General features: G+C 39.9%; 2 protein-coding genes across 5 annotated transcripts in view; one reads left to right on the top strand and one right to left on the bottom strand.

Moving 5' to 3' along the window:
• Positions 1-397: 397 nt before the first annotated feature.
• LOC128111146 (uncharacterized) overlaps positions 398-22,768 on the bottom strand; it is a 49,044-nt gene continuing 26,673 nt past the window's right edge. For 3 of the 4 annotated variants that reach the window (XM_052739422.1, XM_052739421.1, XM_052739420.1), the window contains 2 exons: positions 17,390-17,565; positions 9,516-10,707 (listed from right to left, as the gene is read on the bottom strand). The gene's annotated coding sequence lies outside the window, so the exon portion shown is untranslated. Of the gene's footprint in view, positions 1,794-9,515; positions 10,708-17,389; positions 17,566-22,768 lie in introns of those variants that run through there. The other variant, XM_052739419.1, reaches the window with a different exon arrangement.
• On the top strand, positions 5,394-9,256 carry LOC128111145 (disintegrin and metalloproteinase domain-containing protein 21-like). The gene has a single exon (XM_052739417.1). It carries the CDS (start codon positions 6,832-6,834, stop codon positions 9,082-9,084), a length of 2,253 nt encoding a protein of 750 aa, XP_052595377.1. The 5' UTR covers positions 5,394-6,831; the 3' UTR covers positions 9,085-9,256.

A 22,768-nucleotide genomic window follows, 5' to 3' on the forward strand; every position in this document is an offset into this window, starting at 1 on the left:
AGTCTACTACAGGGTTGGGAATGAGACTGGAGAGACTGTAATGGGAAGGAAGGAGAATGTTATCACCTACTTGAATCCCAGCTCAGTGTGGCCACTTGAGATCCCAGGTAGAGTGTTTGTAGGTATTGGCAGTTGGCACAGAGGAATGGGATGGGCTCTACTGCAGATTTCAATTTACTTTCTTTGTTATTCATACTTAGTGTTTTAGCTATGACATATCATGAAGGTTTTCTTTTCTGGTCTTGTCTGTGTGATGTTCTCTGTGCTGCTTGTATTTATGTGGATGTGTCTTTTCTTAGTTTGGCGAAGTTTTCTTCTATGATCTGATCTATACCATTGACTTATACTCTTCTGTAGATGTAACAGTCTTATTAAATAAGAAACACAGAGCCAAATACAGAGTTAAAAGCCCAAGAGGTCAGAGCAGCAGCCAACAGCTGATACTAAAATCCCTTTTTTACACTTCCCTGCTGCTTCCATCCATCCTTCCCCTGAGAAAGAGGCCTACTTCCTGTGTGTCTGTCTTTTTATTGACTCTCTCTGTTCTGCATTCTCATTGGTTGTAAACCCAACCACATGACCTCCTAGTCAATGCCTGTCTATACAGACCTCCAGGTCTCTATGGTTGGTATTGATATTAAAGGCGTGTGTCTTCATGCTGGCTGTATCCTTGAACACACAGAGATCTGCCTGTATTGTGATCAGGATTAAAGGTATGTGCTACCACCATCTGGCTTCTGCTATGGCTTGCTATTAGCTCTGACCCCCAGGCAACTTTATTTATTAACATACAAATAAAATCATATTCCAGTACAAATGAAATATCACCATACTCTTCCCCTTCATGCATGTCTTGATGTGAAGGGTTTTTTTCAAGGTCATCAACTTTCATGACTTATGCAGATCTAACTGTAAGACCTGGGATTTGAGGACATTAGAGAATGGGGAGGATCATAGTCTAATTCTGTATACCATTTTATTTTAGTTTCAGTGTATTTTTATACACAAATTATACAAAGAAATCATCTGGTCACTGTGTACTGTGTATATTGTCATGTAGCTAGAGTTTTCCTGCCTGGCCCACAGTCAGGACAAATCTCTGACACCCGCCAGTCCCACAGCCATTCAGACCCGACCAAGTAAACACAGAGACTTATATTGGTTACAAACTGTATGGCCGTGGCAGGCTTCTTGCTAACTGTTCTTACAGCTTAAATTAATCCATTTCCATTAATCTATACCTTGCCACATGGCTCGTGGCTTACCGGTACTTTACATCTTCCTTGTCCTGATGGCGGCTGGCAGTGTCTCTCCCACCCAGCTTCCTGTTCTCTCAATTTTCCTCTCTGTTAGTCCCGCCTATACTTCCTGCCTGGCCACTGCCAATCAGTGATTTATTCATTGACCAATCAGCAACACATTTGACATACAGACCATCCCACAGCATTGTCAGCATGTTTTTTTTGTTTGTTTGTTTTTAACCAGTAATGGAGTTTTCTAGAACATAACTGTACATGTTGAGCATACCACATGAAATAGTAAAAAGTAATTGATTAAAGGATAAAGAGTAGGAAAATATGGTCTTCAGAGATAGCTCAAGTGGTAAAATGTTTGTTGCACAAGAACAGGACCTGAGTTCAGACCCCCAACACCTATTTTGAAGTCCAGAGGTGGTGGTCTGGGTCTACCTGTAATCCCAACATTGAGGTGGTTGAACCAGACAGATCTCTGGAGATCAGTGGTCAAGCAGTCTAGCCAAATTGGTGAGTTCCAGGTTCAGTCTGCCTCAAAGACTAACCAGAAAGAGAGTGAGAAAGATACCTGTTGTCAACTGCTGGCTTTTAGAGGCACTAGCACACATATTTGCATACACATCTACATGTACACACTGTAGAACAAATCTAAAAAGGTCTTATTAATGAAAATAAACCTGGAGCAAGGTATTGGGGTGAATGCTGGAAGATCAGAGAAGCAGAACAAGCCACAGCCACCTCACCTTGCCAATTCCCCAGCTGATCCTGTTTCCTCAGACTGGATGCCTCTGAGTCCTCATCCGAATGGCTCTCAGCTGAACTGTTACGCAGAAGCCTAAAAGCTTAACCAGCTCTAGTTCCTGGTTTTCATGCCTTATATACTTTTCTGCTTTCTGCCATCACTTCCTGGGATTAAAGGTGGGAGTCACCATGCCTGGCTGTTTCCAGTGTGGCTTTGAACTCAGAGATCCAGATGGATCTCTGCCTCCCAAGTGATAGGATTAAAGGCGTGAGCGCCACCATTTTCTGGCTTCTATACTATCTAGTGGCTGTTCTGTCCTCTGACCCCAGATAAGTTTATTAGGATGCACAATATATTGGGGGGACACAATATATCACCACAATACACAAACATACTCCACACACACATTCACATGTATGCACATATGCATGCACAAAGAAAATTAGGAAGGCTAGACAGTGAAAGCATGGATTAGGAGATAAGAAAAGAGATGGATCCATCTTCAGGGTAGAGAGATGGTTCTTTGGTTAAGAGCTGGTACTGCTCTTATGGAGGACATGAGTCCAGTTCTCAGCACCCATTTCAGGTTGCTCAAAACCATCTGGAACTCCAGCTCCAGGGGATCCAGTGTATCACCATATTTTATTTGTGCCGAAATGTGATTTTATTTGTCTGTTCATAAATAAAGTTGCCTGGGGGTCAGAGCTAATAGCAAGCTATAGCAGAAGTCTGGCAGTGGTAGCACACGCCCTTAATCCCGATCACATGACAGGCAGACCTGGAGGTCTGTACAGACAGGCAGTGATGAGGAGGTCATGTGGTTGGGTTTACAACCAATGAGAAGGCAGAACAGAAAGTCAATAAAAAGACAGACACACAGGAAATAGGTCTCTTTCTCAGGGGAAGGATGGTAGTGGGTGGTAAGAAGGCGGTTTTAGTCTCAGCTCTCAGCTACTGCTCTGACCTCTTGGCCTTTTAACTCTGTATTTGGCTCTGTGTTTCTTATTTAATAAGACCATTTGGCTCTGTGTTTCTTATTTAATACGACTGTTACATTTACACCAATGCTTTTGGTAGTTTGCTTTCTATTGCTGTGATAAAACATCATGACCAAAAGTCATTTGGGGAGAAAAGGAGGAAGTCAAGGCAGGAACTCAAGCAGGACAAGAACCAGAAGGCAGGAATTTCAAGGAGTTTAGTGGAGGCATTTTCTCAATTGAATTTCCTCTACTTATTTGACTCTAGCTTATGTCAAGTAGACAAAAAACTAACCAGCACAATAGGATAGTCATGTTTATGATATTAATTCTTCCAGTCCTTGAGCAAGCAAAATCTTTTCATCTTCTGATATCTTCCTCAATTTCTTTTTCAATATCTTAAAGTTTTCATTATAGAGTTCTTTCATTTTTGGGTTCAGACTTTCCCCAAGTATTTATTTATTTGATATTTATTTATTTTGTGTGTATCTATTGTGAAAGAAAAATATCTACACAACTTATTTTTCAGTATGATTGTCATTGGTACATAGGGAATCTCTGGATTTTTGTGTGTTCACTTTGAATCCTCATACTCTGCTAGAAGTGTTTATCAGCCTCTAAGGGTTTCTTTATCTTTAGGACTTCTTATACATAGAATCGTGTCATCTGCAAGGAAGACCACTTTGAGTTTTCGTATTTGTGTCTCTTCTTTCTTTCTCTACTTAGCATACTGTTATTTATAGGTTTATTGTATACATCCTGTGTGCAACTTCTACCTCTAATAATCAGGAAAGAATTATAGATTTTGTTAACAGCCTTTCTCCATCTAATGAGATGATCATGTGGTTTCTGTTTTTGAACCTAATATGTGGTGGATTATATCTATTGATTTATATATGCTGTACCATCCTGTATTAATGCAAAAAACTAACTTTATCATGGTGAATAACCTTTTTAATGAAATATTGAATTCAGTTTGCCAGTATTATATTGAAAAATTTTAAATCTATATTCATCAGGGAGATTGGTCTAAAATAATCCTCCTTCTCCTCTTCTTTTTCCTTTTGTGTGCCTTTATCTGGTGTTTTGGTAAGAAGGTAATCCTGGATAATAAAAAGAACAGCATGGAAGTTGAATTTTGAAAGGGGCTTTATATATTTTAAAGAGACCAAACTTTTTAAAGATTTGGACTTTTAAAGTTATTTAATGTCTTATAATGAAATATTAATATTAGCATGCCATCTTGGGGACAAATGAGAAAGAAAAAATTCTCATTGAATACTGAAGTATCTTCATGTCAAGTTGACAAGGATTCAGTCATGCTGGCCAGTTTCATGTCAGCCTGACACAGCTAGAGTCATTTTGGAAAAGGGAACCTCAACTGAGAAAACGCCCCCATCAGGCTGGCCTGTGGGCAAGCCTATGGTGTATTCTCTTGATTAACTGATGCGAGAGGGTCTGGCTCACTGGGTGGTGCTACTCCTGGGATATTGGTCCTGGGTGCTATAAGAAAGAAGGCTGAGCAAGTAACAGAGCACAAGCCAGTAAGCATCACTCCTCTGTGGCCCCTGTGTAATTTTCTGCCTCCAATTCCTGTCCTGCTTGAGTCTCTGCCCCAAATTTCCTCCATGATAGAGTGTGATCTGAGAGTTGTAAGCTGAAATAAATCATTTTCTCCCAAAGTTGCAATAGAAACCCTAACTAAGTCAGATCCCAACTAAGTAGAGTAAAAAGAGAGAGAAATAAAGGAGGTAAGTCAGTAATTTTCTGTACCGAGTTGAATCTACATACATGTAATCCAGTGTTAAAATGGTATTTTAACGGGAAGGAAAGTGTCTTATGAGATGTCAATGGTGTATGAAAGAGGTGTAAAAAATCTAAACTAAGAGACTTCATCAGACATACTCATCTAAGTGTACCTAGCATGCAGTCACATACAAACACTTAAAATGAGCATGATGTTTTCCTTGGAGGCCATCATGTGAGAATACCTGACTGCGACTTTCTGCCACTCCAGACATGTCTCTCCATGAGCTATTATACCATACATGAGGAAATTACTGACTGTCTCACTAATCCCATCAATCAGTTTGCATTGTTCTTCAGTTCCCTTCAAATGAAAACATTTATAGAGGATAACCTTCGGTCTGCTTCCCTTCCCTAGTCATGTTCTCTGTGAGATTCCCCCATGCCATTGCAGATGTTAGAAATGTGTTGATGAGGCCGGGCGGTGGTGGCGCACGCCTTTAATCCCAGCACTCGGGAGGCAGAGCCAGGCGGATCTCTGTGAGTTCGAGGCCAGCCTGGTCTCCAAAGCGAGTTCCAGGAAAGGCGCAAAGCTACACAGAGAAACCCTGTCTCGAAAAACCAAAAAAAAAAAAAAAAAAAAAAAAAAAAAAGAAAAAAAAAAAAGAAAGAAATGTGTTGATGTTAATGCAGAGGATCATTCAGTGGAGAAGTTTAGCTGTCACTGATTGAGGAGTGGGTCTTTTTGGAGTGTTTGGAATAAACTTAGAAATGATAATGCTATGAACATTCGTAGGTTAGAATATGTTTATAGCCTTCTGAGGACTGGAATCACTCACTGGAATTTGAAGAGAAATTATGCTTTCCAACCTGAGTTTTTCTTTTCATAGCATCTGTGTAGTCTTACATTCCATGGATCATCTCTAGTTGCTTTACTTCTTTTAGCTTTTTTATTGAAAAAAATTTTATACAATGTGTTCTGATCATGGTTTCTGTAAGTATTACAGTTCAGATGGAAAGGTGTCCTGGCAGTTGGGAGCCTGGGAATACCACAAAGTCACACAACACAACATACCTCACACAAGTGATTTATTGGGAGGGAAAAAACCAGGAGGGTGGCTGCCTCTGCTCAGGTGAGAAACATCAGGGAACTGAACAGAAGGCAGGGTTTATATAGAGTTTCTTGGGGTGGGGACTGGTGGGATTTTTGAATCCAGAGCTTGGGCTTCTTACTCTGTAAGACAAGGGCTGAGTCCAGCCCTTAGGGCAGTTGGAATGTTCTGTGGGTGGAACCTGACAGTTAGAAGTCCTTGGGGAAGGGGCCTGACCACACAGGTGCCTTGATAGGCTTACAGTTTCCCATTCTCCAGTTCCTTTCAGATCCTCCACATCTCTCCACCCACATAGCTGCATTTCCCTTCTCTCTTGAGAAAATAAACCATAATTTATGTACAAATTGAAAAAAGCCACAAGAAATATGTGTGTATATTCACACACAGAGATACACACACATAGATGTACACTCACCCCCACACACATAAACCAGAAAACCACAAATTCAGAAATTATAGTATACAAGCAAAAGACAAGACCAAAAAAAAAAATGCCCAAATGAAGCTCTCTCTACAAACAACAATTCTCCCCACAAGATCCCTGGTGGAGGGACACCTACTGTTTTACTATTGTTTCCTGATGTAAATAAATGTTCAAGTCTTTCCTTTCCTCATCTAGTATTTGGCAAAAAAGAAAAAGAAAAAATGAAACAAAGAAAATTCTTTTTTTTTTTTTTGAAAATTCTTACCTGAACTAAAATCAGAATTTTTTTCCCACTTGTTTTCACATTTGGATATAAGATGATTTACCACACACACATATATGCATTTCTTCAAGTGCCTCCCACTTTTTCTGTTCCCTGGGGCTCCTACCATAGGCTCTCCAGATCACTGAGCACACAATGCTTGAATGAGCACAGCATTGTTAGGTAACAGCTTCTCTTCCTTTACTTATCAGAGGTTGTAAACCTCTTGCCACACTCTGCTCTCCTCATGACCTGGTGTGAACTTTGAGGTCTTAGTCTTGTCTGCCTCCCAGTGGACCACATTTGCTTTGGTCCATGGCCCCCTTCCTCCGGGCATCTACCTGGACTCAAGTCCTCCTGGGAGGTTCTCTCTGGCTGTCTGTGCTCTGGGTACTGTTGTGCCCTGTCTGTTGCTCCCAGGGCCCACCCAAATGGCGCTTCACTACCTCTGAAGTTGTGATCCCCAGGAAGGTTCCCCAAAGAATGGGTGGAAGTGATAGGCCAGACCAGCTCGCCTATAGCATGCGCTTCAGAGGACAAAGACACGTGGTCCACATGAAACTCAAGAAGAACATGATTCCTGAAAATCTTCCTGTGTACACTACTAACGATCAAGGAGCAGAGCAGGAGGACTACCCATTTGTCCCTCGAGACTGTTACTTCTACAGCTACCTGGAAGGGGTCCCTGGGTCCCTCGCGACACTAGATACCTGCAATGGAGGTCTGAATGGCATGCTACAGGTGGATGACTTCACCTATGAAATCAAACCATTGGCATCTTCTTCCAAATTTGAGCATGTTGTTTCTCGGCTTGTGGTAGAAGAAGGGTTTCGTAAGTCTAAAAAGTGTACCAATGAAGAGAATGTGGTGGAGGCAGATGAATTCCTTGAAGAGATGCAGCTTGCTGGAAGTCCCAGAGCAGCTCCAGTGTATTTGTGGCGTGTGCATACGAAATTAGTAAGAATGTACTACACGATAACTATTGAAGTAACCAGAAATATCCGCAACTACACTGCCTCACTTGAGTTTATATTGATTATGAACAACATAGCAGACAGCATTTATAAAGAAGCTGGCTTGCGTGTCTATCCCTATGTCATAGAGATTTGGGAAACTCATAATGGACTGGATATAAACCAGTGGCAAAACGATCCTCAACAAATTATGTCAAACTTCGGCACTTACAAAAAGAATGCATACGCAAATAAGGATATGAGGACCACCACTCATGCTCTTTTAGCAGGATTGCAATATGGAGGTGTAGATTATGCAGCCATGCAGAATCAAGCATGCTCAAAATTTAAAGGAATAGTATATGTACATATTATAAACATGCATAAATTTCTGGGTACAGCTCTTTTGTGTCACGCACTAGGTCACAGTCTGGGTTTACACCATGATAAACCGGGCTGTGTTTGTTTCAGAAGAAGCAGTTGTGTCATGAATGAATTTCCTGCTCTTATGGATATGATGAGCAATTGTTCCCAGGCTGACCTACATACTATAGTAACTAAAGTCGACAATTGCCTGACTTTCCCTCGTTCTCAATTTTATAGAGAAGTATATGATGTTCCTCGCTGTGGAGATAACAAGGTGAATGCCAATGAGCAATGTGACTGTGGTCCCTTGAAAGAGTGTATCAATAATAGCTGTTGTGCAACCAATTGTCGCTTTACTTCGGGAAGTAGTTGTGATGTAGGACGTTGCTGTCAGCAATGTTCATTTGCACCTGCTGGAACTGTGTGCAGAGACAAACTTGGTATTTGTGATCTGCCAGAATACTGTGATGGAAACTCACAGAATTGCCCCAAAAATTTTTACATCCAAGATGGAACTCCCTGCTCACCACTAGCAGTTTGCATTTCAGGAAATTGCAGTGACCGTGATTTGCAGTGTCAAGCTCTTTTTGGATACCAAGTAAAGGATGCAAAACCAGCATGCTATAAACAGTTAAATATGAAAGGTGACCGATTTGGAAACTGTGGGTTGAAGTTGTTTCGAACAGGAACCAGATTTAAGGCATGTCAAGATGATGATATTTTTTGTGGACTGCTACATTGTGATGGTGTCATTCGTGTACCTGGTGGAGGTGAGCACACTACATTTCATCACATAAGGATACAAGATATTCAAGAAGAACACTGCTTTGGGTATGATGTACACCATGGGACAGGTATTCCAAGTATGGGGCTTGTAGTGGATGGTGCAACCTGTGGCCCAGGGAAATACTGTAGAAAGCAATCTTGTGTTTTTCATCAAAACTTGAATTTTACATGCGACGTCGCTGCCTGTAATCACAGAGGGGTGTGTAACAACAGAGGCCATTGTCACTGTGTGCATGGTTGGCAACCACCAAACTGTGAAGAAGAAGGTTCAGGTGGTAGTGCAGACAGTGGCCCTGTACCTACCTCTGAGGAAATGCTTCAAGCCAAAATTCGTGTGAATATAAACAAGATACTAGTTGTCTTGTGTACTCGTATGATTCTTGTTTTGGCTTCACTTTTTTTTGGTGGAATTTCAAAAGTAGTAATTGTTCTGGACAGCAGACGGAGAGCTTATCAGGCATGATCATTGATTTCATCCCATACTAACTGGAGCCACACAATGAACAAAATCCTTGTCAAATACTACAAGAAATTGTTAATGACTTCCCCTGACAGCCATGTAACCATTCACAAATCTGAGGTTTTCATCTTGAAATAAAATTACTGGGGAATTATAGTTGTGCCTCTATGTTTAAATTTGCTCTTCATAATTCTCCCCCTCCCCCTCTCTCTCTTCTCCCTCCCCCTCCTTTATCTTCTCCCTTCCCTCTATTTGTGCAGATACTTGTGGAGGCCAGAGTCAGAGCCCCTGGAGTTGGAGTTACAGGTAGTTGTGGGTCATCCATCATGGATGCTGAGAACCAAACTCGGGGTCTCTGCAGGAGTAACATTTTAACTGCTGTGTTAGCACTCCAGCCTCTTTTTTTTTTTTTTTTTTTTTTTTTTTTTTTTTTTTTTTGAGACAGGGTTTCTTTGTGTAGCTTTGTGCCTTTCCTGGAACTCACTCTGTAGCCCAGGCTGGCCTCGAACTCACAGAGATCCGCCTGCCTCTGCCTCCCGAGTGCTGGGATTACAGGTGTGCACCATCACCACCCGGTGTCCCCAGCCTCTTAAGATCACATAATTTATCACTTCTGAGGTTTTGTTTTGATATTAATTTTTATTGTCCTGTTTTGTACTAAGCAGCACAGCCAAGAACCCAGGGCCTTTCCAAAGCCAGGTAAATGCCCCACCACTCTACTATACCCCAACATTTAGTCACATTCTTTATACTCCTATGTGTAAAATCCATCTTTCAGATATCTTTTCATGAAAAAATGTCCGTATTTATGATGTCCATGTTTTCTGGATGCCTCTGTATCAAATTTGGGCTGCATTAGTATATGCTACTGTCACCATTGTCCTGGCCTGCTGGAAATTGAATTAGATTATCATCTATTTTATTGTTAATGTAAAGTAAGCATCAAGAGGGACATTTATGAATTATATGGATGCACGAATGAAAGAAACATTCATGTTACAGAAATCTGAATTTCAGTAGTGGTGTTGAACTTTGCTACGTGACAATGGGAAAACCTATTTTTCCCCACAAATATCCAGTGATTACACTCAACATGCTGAGATGAGATACACTTCTCCAAAAGTATCAAAATTGATTCCAGTGCCAACAACAATGCTGGAGTGTTTTAGGGGCTCAATACACACACTAGCTTCTACCATTGTCTTCAGGTTGTATAGTGTTAAGAACTGTGGTTGTGGGGGAATGTGTAACAAGAACAAATATTGTCATTATATGTGTTTGGAGACCACCAACATATGATCATAGAAGAGAGGGTCATAGTGCAGATGGGGCCCTCCACCTTATAGACAAGTGGTCTGTGAGCCAGGATATCCATGTAAATCAGGCACTTATCTGGTACTCACTGTGTTCTTTTTATGGTTTCAGTGCTTGCCTAGTGACCTTCCTAAAGGAAAGGGGAACTTGTGGGGGAGGGAAAAAGCATTTAAAGGAGAATTTGAAAGTAGTAATTCTTTTTACATACCAGAGGAAGCCCCATTATGAAGGAAATCACTGTCAACTACAGGAAGGAATCATCCACATCGCTCTGACAATTTCATATTCTCCAAGAAGCCTGGGGTTTACATCCTGAAATAAATTCATAGTGGGGTTTAAAAAATCGGCTTCTGTGTTTAACTTCATCTAAAACATAATTTCTGAAGGTTACTCTCTTTTCCTTGGCTTGGTTGATTTTCTTTCTATTGTACCATCCTCTGCTGTACTCCAATGCCTGGCCATGCTCTGCATGTACCTATAGATGAGACAGAGCTTCCAAAGTCACAAGAGGAACTGCACACATTCTAAGAGGCCAGCCCTCCTGGTTTCCAGATGTTCCTGCACTGAATTTCACAAGTATTAGCATGCACCAATGTTAGCATTGTCATGGTGTTTAAAATCAACTGTATTAGAATTTTATACTTGTCCATTTTATTGTTAATATAAAACTGCTAAGCATTAAAAAAGGACATATACCTGTGATGGAGGTAGAAGCATAAAAGCTTTTGTGTTTTAAGCATCTGGAATTTCAATAGTGGTTCTGAACCTTGCTATGTAACTATCTACAGTCATATTTTCAGGTCTTTGAGGACTGTATTCAATATTCCTAGTTGAAATATACTTTGGCTACATGTTCCGAAATTGAAGATTTTATTAGAAAATGATGGAAATTCTAGGAACTGAATGTACACTTTCTTCTAGTCTTTCTTCTCATCCTCATGCCTGGATTGTGCTAAATGTGGTCTTTTCCACGCTCAGACTTTGATGTCTTTACTGCTAAGTCAGCACAGAAAGAATCAGCAGCTATAATTTTCAATTATTTAATTACTTCATGAAACTTCTCATGTTTGAAATCATAGGATCTCATATATCAATTCTCAAAATTACATAAACAGTGTGTATAAACAAATTATATATAACTATATGATGTGTGCGGATGAAATTTTAGTGGAAGGGTTTAGAATAATTCACTTCAGAAATAGTTTCACAGAATGAGGGATGAATAATAAGGATTATATTCCTTTCTTTGAAGTCAAAGTCTTCAATCAAATTTCTTTTCTAAATCAGGGCTCTACTTTTAGGGTTGGCATCAAATGAGAAGGAATGATTAATAATCAAGAGAACCAGTATGGTTTCCACGTGTGACAGATTTAATCATCTACTTGACAGAATCTAGAATCACCTGGGTTGGGCACCTCAGTGAGGGACTATCTAGATTAAGCTGGCCTGTGAGCATGTCTGTGGAGGATTATCTTAATGTTGTCAATTGATGTGGGAAGACACATCCACTGTGGGAGGCACCCTTCCCTAGAAGGAGGATTCCAAGCTATGTGGAGTGGCAAAAATGAGCAGCTGCTAAGTACTCATGCACCAGTGCCCTGCTCTCTGCTCAGGACTGTGGGTGCAATGTGACCTACTACTTCAAATTCTTTCCACCTTGCCTTTCTTGAAGTGATGGGCCATAGCCTGGAATTGTAAGACAATTAAGTTGCTTTCCCCAGGATATTTTATCACAGCAACAGGAAAGGAGACTAAGACATCATTTATAACATTATAGTTTGTCTATTTTCTGTAGAGCTCTGTAGGGGCTGAATTTCTTGGCTTATACAGAAGAGTTATCTGTGTTTTCATTGACTGTTGTAGAATATTTCTTAAGATATGTTGCATTTGTGCTATGGAACATTTCCTCAATGATGCAAAGATGTGTTTCATTCTTTTACATTGCATTTGTTTAACTCTGTAAAGCTGTGTTACTTTGCCTGTCTAAAACACCTGATTGGTCTAATAAGGAACTGAACAACCAATAGCAAGGTAGGAGAAAGGATAGAAGGGGCTGACAGGCAGAGAGAATAAATAGAAGAAGAAATCTGGGAGGAAAGGAAGAAGGAACAAGAAAAGAGGAGAGAGGACACCAGGGGCCAGCCACCCAGCTACACAGCCAGCCATGGAGTAAGAGTGAGAGTAAGGTTACAGAAGTAAGAGAAAGATAAAAGCCTATTGTTGAAGAATAAATGGGTAATTTAAGAAAAGCTGGCTAGAAACATGCCAAGCTAAGGCTGGGCATTTGTAATGAAGAATAAGCCTTTGTGTGTGATTTATTTGGGAGCTGGGTTGTGGCCCTCCACCAAAAGAGTAAAAAAAAAAAAAAAACCACCACCAGCAACATATTGGTGCTCCAATGGGTGGCAGAACCACAGAGAGGGAGGGGTCATGCCAACTGGCTCTGCTGCATATGCCATCTGGACCTCTCCAAACCAGCAGTCAGCTGCCTCTTGCCCAGAGAAGTCAACAGAATTGGTGAGAGACTTAAGAAATCCTTTAGGAGAGTAGGAGAAAATTAAATAATATTGAAAAGATTTTTTTTTTTACATTATGAATGGGAAACATAACAACAGAGTGCTAGAACCCTGTATACTGCTACCTTAGAAAGCTTGAAATTAGAATCAGAATATGGGAAGATTAATGATTTAACTGACATTGATATAGTACTGGTAATACATACTATCAATGTGGTAATTAATATTTTTATCACTAATAATAGCCTTGTTGGGTCTTTTTGTGCTAAATATGACAAGTGGGTTAATAGGATGCAGGCACTGGAAAGATATACTAATGAAAAAAGAAAGATGCTCAGACACAGAATGAGGAATTTAGAGCAGAATTTACCATACCATTGCATTGTGAAACTGGAGAGGAATGGCCTACGGTTATTAGAACACCAACTTTAGTATATCCAGTTATTGTTCAACAACAACCACCAGATGATATGTATCCCCAAGGCTATGCACAAGTTTAGTGGAATCTTGTAGATATGTTGGACTTAAAGGGATTTAAGGAAGCAGTAGTTTCATATGGTATGCATTCACCATTTGTAAGATTAACACCCTTTGTTAAATTCATGGGCAACTAGGAATAGGATTATTCCACAAGACTGGAAGGATTTAGTTTCAGCAGTATTAGAAGCTGGTCCTTAATTACAATGGTGAACTTGGTGGAGAGAGGAAGCCAGGGCCCTGGAATAATGAGGTAGGGCTAGAGGTCATGAGATTTCCCAAGACCAAGTTCTTGGTGAGTATGCTGATTTGCAAAGAGTGTATGTTGGATGATAACACCATGATTCTATGTCATATAGCATATTTGACTGCTTGGAATAGGGTTGAGGAATCAGGAAAGAGGACTGAATCATTTACTAAAATTATAAAAGATCTGAAAGAAACTTTCACTGACATTTTATACAGATTAACATCAGCTGTAAATAGAATGATATTGGATCCAGATGCTAGACAAATATTAATTGAATCTTTGGCTTTTGAAAATTCTAATGCAGAATGCAAAAGGGTGATTAGGTCTTTAAGGCAAGATCAGCACCTATAGAGGAAAGGATCATAGATACAGTTGATATTGGCCCCCATATTTCTAATGAAAATTCTTGGATAGGAGCACTACTTTCTAAAAATACAAAGAAGAATCAAAATGTTAGGTGTTTTAATTGTGGTAGACAAGATCATCTGAAAAGGGGGCATAGGCAAATTGCTCCTAGAAACAATATTTATTATTGAAATAATTCAAACAGAAGGCTCCAACCTTCTGGAGTACACAGAGGGTGTTGCAAAGGCCAGCATTGGACTAATGAATGTAGATCAATAAGGGACAGGCAAGGTAACACTTTGCCATTGGGAATCATCTTGCAGGGCCTCTTGCAGGACCCAATGACAAATGTAGTTCAATAATTCCCTACCAGCATTGGGGAAAACCCTCCACAAAATGATTAAATGATATAATGCCTCTCGTTAAAAATCATATGTCTCTGGATCCCACAATAGCTTTAGAAAATTGAACAAAAATTTCGGGAGAAACCATAAAGCAAATATTTTCGCAAACTTCCATAAATGATCAAAGACTAAAGTTAAAAACATGAATAAATGGCACAGAACTTGAGGGTTTGGTAGACACAGGTGCAGATGTAACAATAATTGCACCAAAATCATGGCACCCAGGTTGGCCTCTTCAGAAATAAATGTTTAGCTTTTAGGGATTAGCAGCTTGTCTCAAGTAAAAAAAAGTGCAAGATGGGTTGGGTGTATAGGGCTGGAAGGACAGACAGGAACATTGAAATCATATGAGGCTAACATAACAATGAATTTATGGGGATGTGGTTTATTGCAGCAATGGAAAACACAGATTAACATTGCCCCAATCTCAGAAATGAACTACAAAATAAGGACTGCTTCTGGGAGAAACATCAAAAAATACTATCAAGGACAATCACAGACCATTCAAGCTTTACATAATCAGGGGACAAAAGCTGTTTGTATTTCAAAGGTACCAACAACCCTACCTTTAAAATGGTTGATTGACAACCTATTTGGGTGAAATAATGGCCTTTGACATCAGAAAAATTACAGGCCTTAGAATAGCTGGTAAAGGAGCAGTTAAATGCTTACCATATTGATGAATCAACCAGTCCTTGGAACTCTCATGTGTTTGTTATTAAAAAGAAATCTGGAGCCAGGTGGTGGTGGCGCATGCCTTTAATCCCAGCACTTGGGAGGCAGAGCCAGGTGGATCTCTGTGAGTTCAAGGCCAGCCTGGGCTACCAAGTGAGTCCCAGGAAAGGCGCAAAGCTACACAGAGAAACCCTGTCTCGAAAAACCAAAAAAAAAAAAGAAAGAAATCTGGAAAATGTAGAATGTTATCAGATCTAAGAGCCATAAATAAGGTGATTCAGCCAATGGCCTCTTTACAGTCTGGAATTCCCTTGCCTTCTTTATTACCGAAGGGATGGCCTATTATAGTGATTGATTTAAAAGACTGCTTTTTTTACTGTACCATTACAACAACAAGATAGAGAAAAATTTGCCTTCATTGTGGGTGCCTACTTATAATGCTTCTCAGCTTGTTAAGAGATATCAATGGAGGGTTCTCCCACAAGAGATATTGAACATCCCCACCATGTGCCAATATTTTGTACAACAGCCCTTGAAAACAATTCATGTATAGTTTTCTAAATCTATAATTTACCAGTATAAGGATAGTATTTTATTAGCTGATTCAAATGTAGATGCTTTAGAAAAAATGTTTGAAGAAGTAAAGAAAATTTTGCCTTGCTGAGGATTACAAATTGCTTTTGAAAAAAAATGCAAAGAAGAGATTCTATTAATTACTTAGGATATAAAATATGTTTACAAAAAATTCAACCCCAAAAGGTACAAATCAGGAAAGATCAATTGCAGACTCTTAATGACTTTCAAAATTTGCTAGAAGACATTGCCTAAAGGCCCACTATTGGAGTAACAACTCAAGAACTGAGTAATTTGTTTTAAACCTTAAAAGGTGACAAGGACTTAAATAGTCTAAGAGAATTATCAGTTGAAACTGAGAGAAAATTGGCTTTAGTGGAAAAGATGTTACAGGATGCACATGTGGATCATTTGGATCCGGAGCTTGATTGCATTCTGGTAATTTTACCCTCTATGCATTCCCCTACTGGAATTTTAATAAATAGAAAAGATATTAAAAAAAATTAAAGACATATGTGGAGAAGGTTTCTGAGTTGATTCTAAAGGGAAAATTAAGACTTCATTAATTGACAGGAATGGACCCAGTAGAAATTATAGTACCTTTTACTAATACTTCATTGTGGGCAGAAAATGAAAATTGGCAAAGAGCTTGCAGTAATTTTTTGGGAGAGATAATTAACAAATATCCAAAAACACAAGAGATTTTATTTTATAAAAAAACAAATTGGATTTTACCTCATATTGTAAAAAGGGCTCATACAGGGGCTCCCAATTTCTGGAGCCTCTACATTCTATGCTGATGCAAATAAATCAGGAAAGGCAGGTTATAGGTCAGGAAAAACAAGTAAATGGTTCAAAGTCCTTATGACTCAATTCAGAAATTCGAATTGTATGCTATTCTCATGGTATTATTAGATTTTTCAGAACCTCTTAATATAATTACTGACTCTTACTATGCAGAAAGAGTTGTCTTACATATTGCAACCACTGAACTTATTTCTGGTAAGTCAGAATTAACTTCAACACTTATACAATTACATGAAATAGTCAGGAATAGGAATTATCCCATATATATATGGGATATATATATATATATATATATATATATATATATATATATATATATATATATCACCTATATGATCCCGTATGGGTCTACCAGGCTGTCTAGCACAAAGTAATGATAAAATTAATCAGTTATTAATAAAAATGAGGCCTCAGAGTTTCATTAAAAAAAAACCCACCATGTCAATAGCAAGGGTTTAATGAAAGGATTTTTCCATCATTTTTCCATGGCTTGGCAACAAGCCCAGGAAATTATAAGAAAATGTCCTACTTGTTCCCTGTATATCAAAACTGCAGTACCTGCAGGAAGTAACCCAAAGGGTACTCAAATAAATGAAATTTGGCAAATGGTTGTGTTTCATTGTGTAGAATTTGGAAAATTAAAATACATATACTATACCATAGATACATGTTCAGGATTTCAATGGGCAACTGCTTTGAGTTCTGAAAAGGTTCACTCTATAATTGCATATGTATTAGACATCATGGCCATTATGGGAATAATTGTACAATTTAAGACTTACAATGCTTCTAGGTGGTGATATTTGGATATTTTTTGGCAATTTTATGCACATCTGATTTCCAAACAGCACATAACTGCTCTCATAATTGGGTAAAAATAATCATTAGTGGAGTGTTTCCTTTTGGTAATGAGTGTCGCCAAAGCAGAGGGTGGTATAACAGCTTACCTTAGCTCCCCATGGGAATCAGTAAACCTTTCAAGGGCTGTTTTCTTTTCTTCAAGTGGTGGGTTGCTCAATATGAATGGGAGCATGATAGATAGGTCAACACCACAAGTTGTGTGGTAATTTCTGTCCAGGAGCCTTGAGTCTGTCAAGTTTGGCCCGATGCTGCTCCTCCAACTCTGCAGAAATTACAAGGTTAATCACTGTACTCCTTAACAGAATGTCCTTCAGGTTCCTGTTCAATTATAATGGGTCAATCAAAATAAAGTAACACTCTTTTAAAGAGCATAGTGCTTGATTAAAAAAGAGACTTTATCACTGCAGCTTTATTTCCTTGAAATGATAGACAAATGCAACAGACAAAGGACCCCTTCATCTATGAAAAAAGCAGTCTTGCATTAGGAAGGGGAGTGATCAAGCCAGGTGGAAGAAGGGTATGCTATCTTAGGTAAAAAACATATAGGACTGTAGGCTGTGTGGCTTCACCAGTAGTCAGAGCTGTGTGTTCTGTCTTCCTCTCTCTCCATCTCAGCTCTAACAATGATGGCTGCTTTTTATTTCTGGTACACAGACACAGCCACCACTCTGCCTCACGAACCCACACTGTTTGATTCCATTCAAGTCACTATACAATTGTCACATCTTTAGAGAGACCTCTGAAAGATGGGCAGAGAAGCTTCTAATAGAAACCAAATACACTGTGGTGAGTTCAGGATGATGTGACAAAAGTACCACAGACTGGGGTGGCTTAAACAACAGTCTCAAAGGCTGGAAAGGCCAAGATGAAATTGCTGGCTTATGCTGTTTCTGTTGGAAGATACCTGGTTTTCAGAGAGATGCCACCTTGCTGTGTCATCATAGGAGGAGGAGAGAAATAGCCTATTCCCTTTCTTTCTTTATAACAGCACTGGTTTCATGACTGAGGCTCTATTTCATGTTTTCCTCCAAACCTAATTTTCTCTCCAAGGCTACACCCCCAAATAGCATTCCTTAAGGACCTCTCTCTATATAAATTATCTCCATGATAATATCCCTCAGTATGGTCACTCTCTGAACCCCTACCTGGCCTGAGTTTCCTTCACAGCACACTTAACTTTTTATCTTAAGTCTATGAACATATACCTTAGTTAACTTGTTTACTGTCCTCCACTGTTAACAGACACACAGTAAGGGAAGGAACTTTCATGTGTTTCCTGATTTTATATATATTTCCTGATATATATCCCAGAACCTACAACCCCATAGACAACTCTACAATGAATGAAGAGATGATGGACAAATTGCACACCTCCAGGCCCTATCACATATGAGGTGGGCTTTGTGGCAGCCTTCTTGACTCTGATCGAACTGAGATGCTCAGGTGAATGGATGGGAGATAATGCTGAATGATGTCATGTTTGACCCCTCTACCACCATCACAGTACATCAGCATGCCAAGCAGCAGTTTCCTGTCCTTTCTATTCTTCCTTCTGATGCTGTTTTATCATATCATGGTCATCATCATCATCAGCAGCAGCAGCAGCATTTTTTAATTGAAATAGAATTAACACCATTTCCTCCTTCCTTTCCTCCCTCCAACTTCTCCCAGCTCCCCTCCCTCAAAATTTTCCCATGCCCTCCATTCTTAATGTGATAATCCCTTTTTGTTTATTATTGTTATGTATGTGCATATATGTGTGCACAAATATATAAAAATACAATCTGCAGGATCTGTTGTTGTTGTTGTTGGTGTATATGTGGTTTCAAGGCTGTCCACTCTGCATTGGACAACAACCCCTGAGAGATGCTAATTCTTCTCCCATACATAATTATGCACCTGTAGTTCTTTGTTTAGAGGTGGGACTGGTGAACATCTCCCCCTTACACACTAACCTGTCTATTGATATTGCCATTGTTATGGTCTTGTTTCTGTAGCCATTTCTAGGAGAAGCTGTTTCTCAGAGGACTTCCTAGTGTTCTGAATATCACAGCCAACTCCACTGGACAAAAAGCTCAACAGATCAAGAAGAGCCCAGTCACAACAGATCCATCTACATCACAGCTCCTGCATCTATGGCTCAAGGAACATCTTGGAAGAGGGCCTGGAAAGATTGTAAAAGGTGAAATGCCAGGAATTTTTTGTTGATTAATTATTCTCTGGTTTGTCTCTTTCATATTCTGCTCTGGGGGAAGTTTCTTAGTCCCTCTCTGGGTATCTTCATCAAGACACAAACATGCTCTCTCTCTCTGTAGAACTTGCCAACAAAATGCAGAGCCTTTGAGTGGAGTCCACAAGCTGTGATGTGGTGAGAAGGCCACACACAATGGTGTATTCCTTGCTATGAAAACTTCTTTAAGACTTTATTTACCCCCAGTTCATCACAGATCGTCAAGAAAACTATTTTCCCTCCTGAAAATACAGAGTAGGCTATCGCTTGAATCTTGATTTTTTTTTTTTTGAGACAGGGTTTCTCTGTGTAGTTTTGGAGCCTGTCCTGGAACTCACTTAGTAGACCAGGCTGGCCTCGAACTCACAGAGATCCGCCTGCCTTTGCCTCCCAAGTGCTGGGATTAAAGGCATGCACCACCACCGTACAGTCCTAATTGCTTTTAATAATAAAAACCTGGAGCCAAATATCAGAGTAAATGCTGAAAGATCAGAGAGACAAAGGAGCAAGCCACAGCTACCTCTTACCTCTATGCCTTCTCAGACCAAATGGGCCCTAGCTCCTGTCTCCTCCCACCTTCTATTCCTCTCTGCCCAGTCATTTCACTTCCTGTCTTCATCTCCCTAGTGCTGGGATTAAAGGTGTGTGCCACCAATGCCTAGCCTCTATGGTTAACTAGTGGCTAGCTCTGCCCTCTGATCTTCAGGCAAGCAAGAGAACAAACAAAATATCACCACAGTTGGCCCTCTTGCACTAAAACTTTCTGCTCATAGGAATATTTTGTCTTTATTTTGGCTTTTTATCTCAAAAAATAAAATGCTACCCGAAAATGCTGTACTGAAGAAGAGTTAGCCTGGAGGTAGAAGTCTGAGCCATAGTGTCTTGACTCAACACTTCTAATAGGCATATGACCCCTAAGTAAATCACTTAATCATTTATGGATATATGTGTCTTGGGCTTTCACATTGAAGAACATCTACCTTCAGGGCTCACTATTACTATCTAAGGAGATAACACCAATGAATATAATTTTAAAGAATAAAATGCTACATAAATGTCAGATCACTGTACATGGCGCCTGTGGCATGGGGCCTGCCATCCCACTCTTGCTCCTTCCTTTGCTTCTGTTCCCAACTACTGAAGTCCATTGGAAACTGATAGAGGACAACATGATGCTTACAGATGGGGTTGCCAAGAATCACAATCTGAGGTCCCTGCTGACAACAGCAGCCACCCCAGGCCTCTAGTAGCTTGTCTGGCAAATAGCCAAAGAAAGAGGACAGGACATTTTTAACCATTAAGAAATACAAGCCATTCTAAAGAGTTTACCCAGTTGACAGCCAGCAGGGAAAACTCCTACGGGAAGCCCCCACACACCAGAACCCCCCCCCCCCCATCAGACCCTGCAATCAATAACTTCCGTGCCCTACTTCGATACCCATCCACCTGTGACCACAGTAGCTTCCTGAGACATGGAAACTGAACCACCAACTCTCATTGGACCAAGAGTAACTTCCTGAGACACAGAATCTGCCAGCTCTGACTGGACCAAGAGCCCTGATAATACCAAGAGTGGCTCCGTGAGTCACAGAATCAGCTAGCTTGGATTGGGCCAAGAACAGCTCCTGGAGATACAGAATCTGCCGCCAGCTCCAATTAGATCAAGAGCTAAGATTGGTCCCAGAAGGGCCCCCTGAGACACAGACACAGCAAGCACAAATTGGACCAATAGCAGCTCACTCAGACACAGGCACCTCTTGCACCTATTGGAGGAAGAGGTGGGTAAACACCAGTGCAAAAATACATACAACAACATAAAAAGCAATATGGTATCACCAGAACCTAGCCCTTCTACAACAGCAAGTCCTGAACATCACAATGTAGAGCAGAAGAAAACAACCTTAAAAATAACTTTATGAAGAAACTAGAGGCCTTTAAAGAGCAAATGAAAAATTCCCTTAAAAACTGAGGGAAAGACAAACAAAAAATGGGAAGAAATCAACAAATCCCTTAAAGAAAGCCAAGAAAACCATGAAAAAGCAATTAAACATTGTGAAGGAAACAGTCCAAGACCTGAAAAGTGAAATAGAAACAATGAAGAAGACATAAACAGAGGGAATGCTGGAAATAGAAAATCTGAGTAAATGAACAGGAAACACAGATGCAAGCATAACCCACAGAACACAAGAGATAGAAGAGAATCTCTGGTGTAGAGGATACAACAGAGGAAATAGATTCGTCAGTCAAAGAAAATACCAAAGCCAAAAAGTCATAACATAAAGTATCCAGGAAATCTGGGATACCATGAAAAGGCCAAACCTAAGAATAATAGGGATAGAAAAAGGAGAATACCAACTCAAAGGCACATAAAATATATTCAACAAAATCATAGAATAAAACTTTCCCAGCGTAAAGAAGGAAATACCTATGAAGATACAAGAAGTCTATAGAACACCAAACAGACTAGATGCCCCCCGCAAAAGTCACCTTGCCACATAATAATTAAACCACTAAACCTACAGAATAAAGAAAGAATATTAAGAGCAGCAAAGGAAAAAGGCCATGTGACTGATAAAGGCAGAACCATCAGAATAACACCTGACTTCTCAATGGAGACTTTGAAAGCCAGAAGGTCCTGGACAGATGTAGACACCGAGAGACCATGGATGCCAGCCTAGACTAATATACCCAGCAAAACTTTCAATCACCATAGATGGAGTGAACAAGACATTCCAAGACAAAACCAGATTTAAACAATACATATCCACAAATCCAGCCCTACAGAAAGCACTAAAAGGAAAATTCCAACCTAAGGAAGTCAGATACACTCACAGAAACACAGGCAACAGATAATCCCACAGCAGTAAATCCCAAAGAAGAGAAATACATACACACTACCACCAAAAGATAACAGGAATTAGCAATCACTGGTAATTAATATCCCTTAATATCAATGGACTTAATTCACCTATAAAAAAGACACAGGCTAACAGAATGGATACAAAAGAAGGACCCATCTTTCTGCTCATACAAGAAACATACCTCAACTTCAAAGATAGACGCTACCTCAGAGTAAAAGGCTGGTAAAAGTTTTTCCAATCAAATAGTCTTAAGTAGCAAGCTGGTGTAGCTGTCCTAATATCCAACAAAACAGACTTCAAACTAAAATCAATCAAAAGAGATGGATGCCGGGCGGTGGTGGTGCACGCCTTTAATCCCAGCACTCGGGAGGCAG

This window comes from Peromyscus californicus, unplaced genomic scaffold (genome assembly GCF_007827085.1).
Source record: "Peromyscus californicus insignis strain IS unplaced genomic scaffold, ASM782708v3 Scaffold_15__1_contigs__length_86483966, whole genome shotgun sequence".
Taxonomy (NCBI): Eukaryota; Metazoa; Chordata; class Mammalia; order Rodentia; family Cricetidae; genus Peromyscus; species Peromyscus californicus.